The 9,269-nt window shown below is 33.7% G+C and overlaps 1 protein-coding gene across 1 annotated transcript; it reads right to left on the bottom strand.

The window, feature by feature from the left end:
• Positions 1-3,555: 3,555 nt before the first annotated feature.
• On the bottom strand, positions 3,556-8,744 carry LOC135073071 (protein SPT2 homolog). Its single transcript, XM_063967086.1, has 8 exons — positions 8,345-8,744; positions 7,740-8,136; positions 7,253-7,363; positions 6,804-7,100; positions 5,803-6,714; positions 5,568-5,685; positions 4,674-4,762; positions 3,556-4,541 (listed from the first exon to the last, which is right to left on the bottom strand). The coding sequence occupies exons 1-8, from the start codon at positions 8,399-8,401 to the stop codon at positions 4,456-4,458; spliced, it is 2,067 nt and encodes a 688-aa protein (XP_063823156.1). The 5' UTR covers positions 8,402-8,744; the 3' UTR covers positions 3,556-4,455.
• Between the last annotated feature and the right edge of the window lie 525 nt (positions 8,745-9,269).

The following is a 9,269-nucleotide window of genomic DNA, read 5'->3' as shown; positions in this document are numbered from 1 at the left end:
CTATGTCAAGAAATAAAGATTTTACATTGGTTTCATTGAATTTGAGTAATTTTATATTTTTTGTTTATTTAGAAAGAGCGAGTCTGCCCACAGAGAGCGAGATAGTGATACTTAATTTGTGCTTCAAGTAGGTATTCGGAGTGTGGCCTCCATTTTTATCTGTAGCTTCATGGTAGTACCACAGAGCCCCGATTACGGTAATTTTTAACGGGTAGTATTTAAACGAGTGACTGTAAATGTATGTTGTAAGTGTCAAAAATAATTAATGTGGGCTAAAGAATTATAGCCTGACCAGGAACATAAAAACCCTCGCCATGTTGCGGAAAACTAATGGTACTAATTTCTTTTAATGGCAACAGTAACTGATAACTTCATTGATATGTCACCTTGCATGTCAGTCTATTGCTGTCAAAGTGTAAACAAACTTTATTTTAAATGTGCGCAATTGATTTTGTGTATTAAATTGCTAAAATCTTTTTATAGTCGTGAAAGAAAAGTGGTTCACAATGTGTTAAAGTATTTGTCGAAGAGAAATACTAAGGTTTCGGCAATATTTTCATTGAATAATGTTTCCGACAAAGGTTGTCAAATTGACTGACATGTTTATCGTATAGTACAGTCCACTATGAAAATTAGCTGTGGTTTGTTTCAACTAAGTTTTTTGTCACTTTGTAAGTGTTGAATTTTATGGAATTGGGAAAGAAGTACCGAGTTTGAAGCGTTCATGAGCAGACATTGCAGTTGAATATTCAAGTTCAGAATTTGATTATTGATGAATAATAAAATAAATCCTACTAGTTCGATTGATGGTTTCATTTAATTTATTTAAACCAGGTTACCTATAGTATAATATTTTTCGTTAACTTATGAAAATATCAAATTAGCCCGTAATCCTGAATCCTGATACATAAAGTTAGCCTATTAATTTAAAACAGGTACGACTGTACTCAGTGTTGCACTATCAAATGCAATTGACGCGCCTCTATGCCAGGGTTTTTATGTTGTCAGGCTATACTGAGTGAGCGACTGAGTGCGAGTGACGAAAAATCAAAAGAACAGCAACTTACAAAAAAAAATTGGGTTCCTTAAAATACAAAATGAGAAGCTTCATAATATTTGAGCGACCTAATATTTGATTGTGTGTCAACGTTAGGTCCTGCATTTTTTTCAATATTTGGCAAATGCTTTTTTTATACTGAGCGGTATTTTTAACTTTAATGAAGTGTTTCGAATGCAAAAACTACTTTGAAAAATACTATTATGAGCAGCGTATTATGAGCCCACATTTAAATAAAAAATGATCTTATGAAATAAATATTTGACGAAACACTATTCTAGTAGCGAAAAAAATAAATCATTAAAATTTAAGGGTAGGTAATCAAATGAAACAATGTATTACGAAAAATGAAATAAATTTGTATTTTCTTAAATCGAATCAACAAAAAAAAAACAAAATAAAATAAGTCGCTTCTGTCAACCCAAAAAAAAGTAATCTTATTAATAAGGTTCATTGATTGGTACCTATGAGGATTGAGGAGCTCTACCTACTCATCGTCACTGTATGATAAGTGCTGGCTTGGACTTAGCGGGCCGGCCTCGTTTTCTTGTCCAATAGGCCTATCAGTTTTGCTTCCAGTGGCGGTGTTGTTAGTTTGAGCCGAATTGCTAGACCCAAAACGTGTTTGCATACATATTTTGTTAAAAATTCGGGACAGTCGCCCCGCCCCCATTCGAATTCGCGCGCTGTAACAATCTATAGTTTTCATTAATAAAGCGTATCAAAATAAAAAACATGAGACCTCAAATATAATATCAGTAACCAATAATCATTATAAAGCAGCTCACAAAACTTTACTTAGAATTAACTTTTTTGTAGTTCGTTCAGTAAAACCTCAATTAGAAAAATCTAATGTATCTTCATATTAAAGTTGCCCTCTCTGTATTTCTAGTCGCTCACTTAGTAATTTAGTCGCCCGGATAGTATTTTTATGTCTGAAATGTAATAATCAAAACCCACATTTTGTAAGCTCGTTCTGGATTTTATTATTGATCAATATTCGTCGTTAGTTTGGTAAATTTTTCGCTTACTCAAATTCATACCGCTCAAGGTATTAAAACAGTATGCCATCATCAGTCGCAAAGTTTTTTTTTAGTCGCTCGTTTTATAATTCCCCATTTTTAACGTTTCCAATCCAGACGCGCTTCATCGATTCTGCGATACGATTGGTCAAAACAGCTGACGTACGCTGTTGAACGACCGTTACCGTAATCGGGGCTCAGAATAATAATAAGTACTTACTACGTACAGAAGTTTTACTTCGCGAAGGTATTTAAAAAAATGTATGCTGGTAGTACGTTACTCTTTCTAGAGTCGAGTCTTGAGTTCTTTAAAGTAACGCACTACTATGCCGAGGTCGCGGGTTCGATTCCCGGGCGATGTGCATGAACATATTTGATTGTATTGTAATTTGGACTGGGTTTTTTCTGCTTTCTACATAAATTATGTAATGTAATACGTATGTATTTAAAAAGGCATTATGTATGTTTTTCCTTTGTCTAGAACCCTTATTACAAGCTTTGCTTAGTTAGTTTTAGACTAGAGTAGGGCGCGCTGTGTAAAATATCCAAGGATATTGATTTATTATAAATTATGGGTCTAATAAAAATGCTCACTAATCGAAAATATAAGAACATTTTAATTACATTATCTTTTTTTATCTTTTCACATCTTTTAAGGTCAAGACTCGCATGGATACAAGGTGTGGTTTTGTAAAACAATGCCCATCTCAGGAGTTGTAGTCAAAGACAAAACCACACCCTGTCTATAAAACTTTTACATGTTTTATTGATTTACCTACGTTAATAAATACTATTTTATTTACTTAAATGTCGTATTTTATTGCAGTAAACAAAGTTTATAATTAACAAGGCAGTTGGTGTACACGCTTAATAAATTATGGTGTGCTGTTAAGTATCAAAAATTTTAACGAAAAAATTGTTATTTTGTTCTTCTTACGTCACAGTATGGAATTATGTAAATAAATTATAGACAATGTAAATATAATAAAATATTTCGGAAGATGTAAATTGCGCCATTTCGAGGCTATATAAGAATAATTTTATTATACTATGGTAAAGCCCGGTCTGTGAGCACGTAGAATTTTGTCCAATGACCCCAAGCTACCCATCCTTATCGCTCGCGCGTTATTATATTGCTGTCGCGACTGTGCGACGGACGCCCACAGTGAGTGTGCGAGCGCGACCGCGCGAGCGATAAGGATGGGTAGCTTGGGGTCATTGGACAAAATTCTATTTGCTCGCAGACCAGACTATAGTTATTATATGGGAAAAAAACTTAAAAGAAGTGATAAGAAAAGTGAAAGAAGTGATACGTAATATATCTACTTTTTAAAATCGCCAATTTAAGGTTACTAGGAATGACTGCTGTGTGAAAAACATGTTCCTATCCCATAAACAAATAACTCAAATTTAATATGACAGCATTTTACGACGTAACGATTATAACTGTAAAAGTTAATAAATGATACAACTGTATAGTTAAACTTATTTTATATAATATAACAAAACTTATCCTTTCATAATATACAAAAAATTACAACCAAACATTTGGTTTATAAAATGATGTCAAATGTGATGAATGTTATACAAGCAAAGTACCTAAGTATCATGTACTTGAATTCTTGGTAACTATTATTATTCTATGCTACAAAAAATATGAACTATGGGTCAATTGTGATTATTAATTGATTATTTCTAAATTTATTTACAAATAAAATTGTGTATTTATTACATTTACAAAATGAACATTGAACCCCTTAAAAGACTATTCTATGAATTACTGACAATATTACTGTGATCATTATGATTATGATGATGAAATCATTAAATAAACCGATACAAACTTTGTTCTGCTAAGCATAAATATATAAAACAAGAATCAAACAACAGTTCATTAAAAGAAAACGGCATTAAACTCTGTGATCGGCAAACATGCTAAAATTGATTATACATGCCGTTATATTAGTGTAAAATAATACATCGGGACTTCTCAGAAGCATTATCGTACTCGTGAATGACATTATAATATAATCTGGCCATATAAGTATGAAAAAAATCTTGGCAATCACTGGATTTGAACGTTACGATAATGCTACCGTTACCCTGTAATGATTTATCGTGACCACCTCAAAGTAACGCACTAGAGACGGGATTATTATACTCTCATAATACACAAGTAGGACCAGAACAATTTTCTAGGATGAGACCAATAAACCACTGTCACCTATATATAGTTAAATTAAATATGCAATAATCACATAATATAGCAATATTAAAATATAGGTACTCAGTACATAAGATTATATAAATATACAGATTTAAGCATTGTATTAATCTTGGTCCGGGAGGCTGGCCGCGGCCCAGGTTCGGGTCAGATCAATCGTCGCTAATGCGGCGTTTCTTTTTTGCCTTTTTCTTTTCCATAGCTTCCATTTTCATGTCTTCTAAGTCTTCCATGATACCTGCAATAAAACAATTAGTTTAGTAACTACATAATACTATGATAACCATTGAATCTATCTATATAGTTTATTATTTAATTAATAATTACATAATCAGAATAAAAGCAATGTTATTATAAAAGTTGAACATACCAATTTTCTTGCTGATATATTCTTCTCGCTGTTGTCTTGCAAAACTGGACTCCATGGTCGGATCGTCATCATCATCCATATCCCGGTACCTAAAAAGAGAATTTTGAAAAATATAAGTAAAGTTTTAAAGCTAAACTCTGATTTTTAATTCGACGGAATTTTGACATTTCAGAAGTGTTGTCAACATTGAAACATTCCCATTATGAATGGAGAGCATTTTCACAAATTAAAAAATAATCCTTTCTTGAATTTAAGGTTTCACTTGAAAAACTAAGGCTTAAAAATGTACTGATCATTTCAAAATGGTTATTTGAATTTTTATTATCATATTTTTGAAGTTACAAAAAAAGTTGGGAAATTATTTTTCTATTACTGGACTCCCTGGTCAATAATCCATGGGTTACAAACCTTTTTTATGAAAATCTTTTTGTTAATAAAATCTTAGCTTCATAAAATAACCAATTTAACAAGATGCCAATTTTATAATCCAAGTTGATTATGACGACGATAATGATTATTGATGATCAATACATATTTTCGTTTATGATAATATGTTGTTTTACTGTGTTAAAACACGTTTTTTTCTATTTAATCTCTAAAATGTACATAATAATTAGTGTACATTGAATTGACAAAACAAACAATAGTTCATTCTTGTAAGTTGTACTTGATGAAATTTCATTTCATATTATTTATTAATAATTCAAAGCAAAAAAGGCTTATCACATCTGAATTGTCAAAAAATGACAGCTGTCAGAATTCCGTCGAATTAAAAATCGGACTATAGTCCATTAGAAACTCAGGAGATTTCATTTCAGTAGTCAAATTTCAACAAGCAGTATTTTTGTAGTAAAGTTTTTTGGGGTAAAATGCCTTTAAAAAATGGATACTCACTTTGATCTATCATATCCAAATATTTCTTTAATATGTCTTGAATAATCCAAGTTCTCATCTCCATCATCAATAAAATCATCCATTTCAGAGTCATATTCAGAATCTGAATCCAGGCGACCTGCAGACAAAAAATATATTGCTTAGTTAGATGATTACGTTAAGATCCTGCAGTAATTTGAAAATGTTTCTAATATACAGGTAAATAATAATTTAATAAAATAGTTAATTGTCTTACGTTTTGCTTTCTTCCTGTCGTCTGGGTGCTGCTTTCGACGAATGTCACCGGGCGGGAACTGACGCGCGCCGTTCTGCTTGCCGCCAGTTTTGGCGCCAATATCTTTGATGTGTTTGTCGAAATCAAAACTGGACATTTTTGGTTTGCTTGGACCAGCCTGCGATTTACCCTGTAAAACTCTATCATCAGGCTTCTTGCCACCCTTGCCCAAATCAGAGGGCTTTCTAATATTTTCATTGTTGCTTTTCAGAGATCCATTGGCAGACAAAGCCTTTTGCTTGTCCTTCATTTCATTCTTTAGAGGCGCTTGGTCCTTACTACTTTTTGGCACTGGTTTTCCATGAGAGCTGTCACCATTGAGATATTTTCCATTACTATTCTTGCTTGGAATTGTAAACTTCTTTTCATTGGAGTTTTTGTCTATCCTGTAAGTATTCTGACTCTTCAAATCTATGTTCTTTTTTATATCTTTTCCACTATCTTTGGAAATAAGTTTAGACCTATCTATATCTACATTTCCACTTTCTAATTTTGATTTAGTCTTCTCCAGCCTCTCTTTGTCTCTGTTTAACCTTTCAATGTCTCTTTCTATCCTCTCTCTTTCTGCCTTCAATTTGTCAACTCTGGCAATTCTTTCCATTTCTCTGTCTATTCTCTCCCTCTCTGCTTTCAGCTTTTCTAATCTTTCTCTATCCAGTCTTTCTCTTTCTCTATCTCCTTTATCTTGTTCTAATTTTCCTCTATCTTTATCTCGCTGAACTCTATCTCTTTCACTTGTCATTTTGTCTCTGTCTGCGAGTTTTGGAGTGTCATTCCTAATGTTGTTAGAATTTTTATCACCTATTTTTGGGATTCTTCCAATTCCACTTGTTTCTGGTTTCCTTTCTCTTTCAGACTTGTCTTCTTTTGTCACTAAAAAAATAGAAGAATTTTGTTTAATACACAAAATACATTATACTACTGGCTACTTACTTTAATTTTTTATCGAATTGAATTCTTACCTCGTTTGCCGCCTTTTTCCGCATCTAAACGTTCTTGGCGCCTCTGTCGCCGCGCCATTTCTTCTTCATACTCCCGCCTCTGCCTTTTGGTCATGGGCCTTTCTGGTTCTGACTCAGAAACAACTTTTTTAGCTCCAACTTCTATTGGCTCACTCTTTTTTTGCTCTGCAAGTTTTAGCAGCTGATTGAAATCCATAGGAGGCGGTGCAGGTTTCCGAAACTTGGGCTTATCAGATTTAGATTCCTCTTTTTTCTTCTCTTTTTCTGGTTCATATCTTGTAGGACTATCTTCTTTTTCTGCAAGTTAAACAAAGTAAATTAATACTCCAATAACAGTGAATGGGTTTGAATCTGAATGTGACTATGTAATTCAAAGTATTTGAAGGCATTATATTCTCAAGTAAAATAAATAATATTCCTACACAATTAAAAAGTAAGAAATAACAAACCTCCAGTTCCTCCTTTACGCCTCCTTTTATGGGGCACAGGCTCCTCCTCATGCTGCAGTGCGTGTTTGACTCTCTCCATAGTCCCTTTCAAATCTTTCTTGACCGAGCTGTCTGAAAACAATGATAATTAGGTTAATGATGTCTCTGACACCAATTATGTGTTCCTGGAATAGTTTAAATAAGAAAAATTTGTAAATGCACAGACTTCAGCTGGATTTTTTCAGAGTTGCTAATTGGTAAATACCAATAAAACTAAATATGTAGTTCCAGGTAGCAAGTAATTAAATGGTGAATAATTTTTCAGGTCATATTTAGCTAGTAATCTTAATATTTAGTACCTATAAAGCTTTATATTGAGTAATGTAAACACACCAAGGACAAAACAAGATCAAATTTAAAATATTAGTGAATATGCGATGAAGCTACTGAATCGAATAAATGAATTTTGATCTGAATTTACAAGTTAAATGCAACAAAAGTTACTTACTGCCGACAGGAAATTTTGGTTGATCTGGTATTTTGCTGTACTTTTGCATCATTTTTTCGTATATTGCAGCCGCTTCCTGGGACTCGTAGCCATAGTCATCCTGGTCGGGTTGGTCGGGGCCCTCCCGGGTGACCGCTGTGTTGTCGTGGTCCACTGCGTCCGCTAGCACAGACTTGTTGGCGGACTTGATGACCTTCAGAGTCTTCTGTATCTTCCGCAGGGCCTTGGGGTCGCGCATGGCGAGTAGCTCCTCCCGCTTTCTTTGTGCCTCCAACTTCTTCTGTTTCTCCTCCTCATCTTTTTTAGCCAAAAATTTCAATATATTAGCGGACAGTTTATCTTTCTGTTTCTGCTCCTTTTTCGGAGGATCGAATCTTGCTTTGTAGAATGATTTGCTCTGAAAAAAAAAGAACCTATGTTGTAGTACAAAAAATAATAAACCCACCAAGGTAACAGTTCTCAAGTTATAACTTTTCAAATGTCGATTAATATCTTGGATTTAAAAGTTGCAGACGGTAAATTATTGTATTATAGAAATAATTTCCCAGGAGCATCGAAGAACCAACAATAAAAAACATTTCGCAAAAATATCAATCTCAACTCACAGATGATTGTTGATGTTGATTTCGTTGAGCAGCCAATAACGTTTCTCGGAACTCCATTTCTAGGTATTTATTATATTCTTTTTCTACAAAATATAAATATTATATCGGCATCATTCACTTTTCACAAATTATTTACGTTTCACAGCAAAATACGTGTCAGAATTAACTTCGACACACAATCCGACCATTTTCTGGAAACGTACTAAATAGAGTTCATGGTTTACGTCACGCACATCTGAAAGATTTGTAGTTCGTGAACTAGTTCGATTTTTACAAAAGTCAAAAGTAACAAGCGTAATTTTAACGTTAAAAACTTCTCCTATTTTGATTTAACAATATATTTTAACACTGAAATTAATTGCTTACGAGCAATATTTGCAAATTGTTCAAAAGTACAAGTCAAAGATTACTTATTTTAAAAAAGTACAGAAGCTACACACACGATAAACTAAACTTCACTCACTGTGTACTTTCAAAATACACAGTCACACGTAAAAGTCACTGATAATCAAATTCTTAAATCTCACAAAAAAAACATTTCCACCAAGAAAATATCACACGTAGAACGTCTGTTAATGCGGAGCGCGAAAAACTGACTAACTAACGAAGATAACAAAATGCTATGGCTCTAAAGTGGTGGTGATTCATTAACTGGGTGACTCATACAACAAAGACCAGTCTGTGATTGGTCGAAAATGATGACGTAAACGAACCGCAGGTAGCAGTAATGACGCACACTACAATAATGACGCTCGGATTGCTCGGTTCAAACTCCCCGCACCCCGCGCTTCCATCGACTAAAATGTGGTGAAGTGCATCTTCGTGGATGAAACGACCTATACTAACAGTGTCCTGATTATATGAAGTTAAAAATTCTCTTATGGGCGATGGAAATGGGTGGGTATGGTATGGGTAGGTACTTAAC

Source organism: Ostrinia nubilalis, chromosome 7, assembly GCF_963855985.1.
Source record: "Ostrinia nubilalis chromosome 7, ilOstNubi1.1, whole genome shotgun sequence".
Classification (NCBI taxonomy): domain Eukaryota; kingdom Metazoa; phylum Arthropoda; class Insecta; order Lepidoptera; family Crambidae; genus Ostrinia; species Ostrinia nubilalis.
The sequence above is the reverse complement of the archived record's forward strand: the minus strand, read 5'-3'. Positions and strand labels throughout refer to the sequence as shown.

Excerpts from the sequence above, each read along its gene's own strand:
- LOC135073071 (XM_063967086.1), bottom strand. The coding sequence starts at position 8,401 with ATGGAGTTCCGAGAAACGTTATTGGCTGCTCAACGAAATCAACATCAA. Across the intron at positions 8,137-8,344 it reads ATCAACATCAACAATCATCT|AGCAAATCATTCTACAAAGC; the intron begins GTGAGTTGAGAT and ends TTTTTTTTTCAG. Across the intron at positions 6,715-6,803 it reads GGAAAAAGGCGGCAAACGAG|TGACAAAAGAAGACAAGTCT; the intron begins GTAAGAATTCAA and ends CTATTTTTTTAG.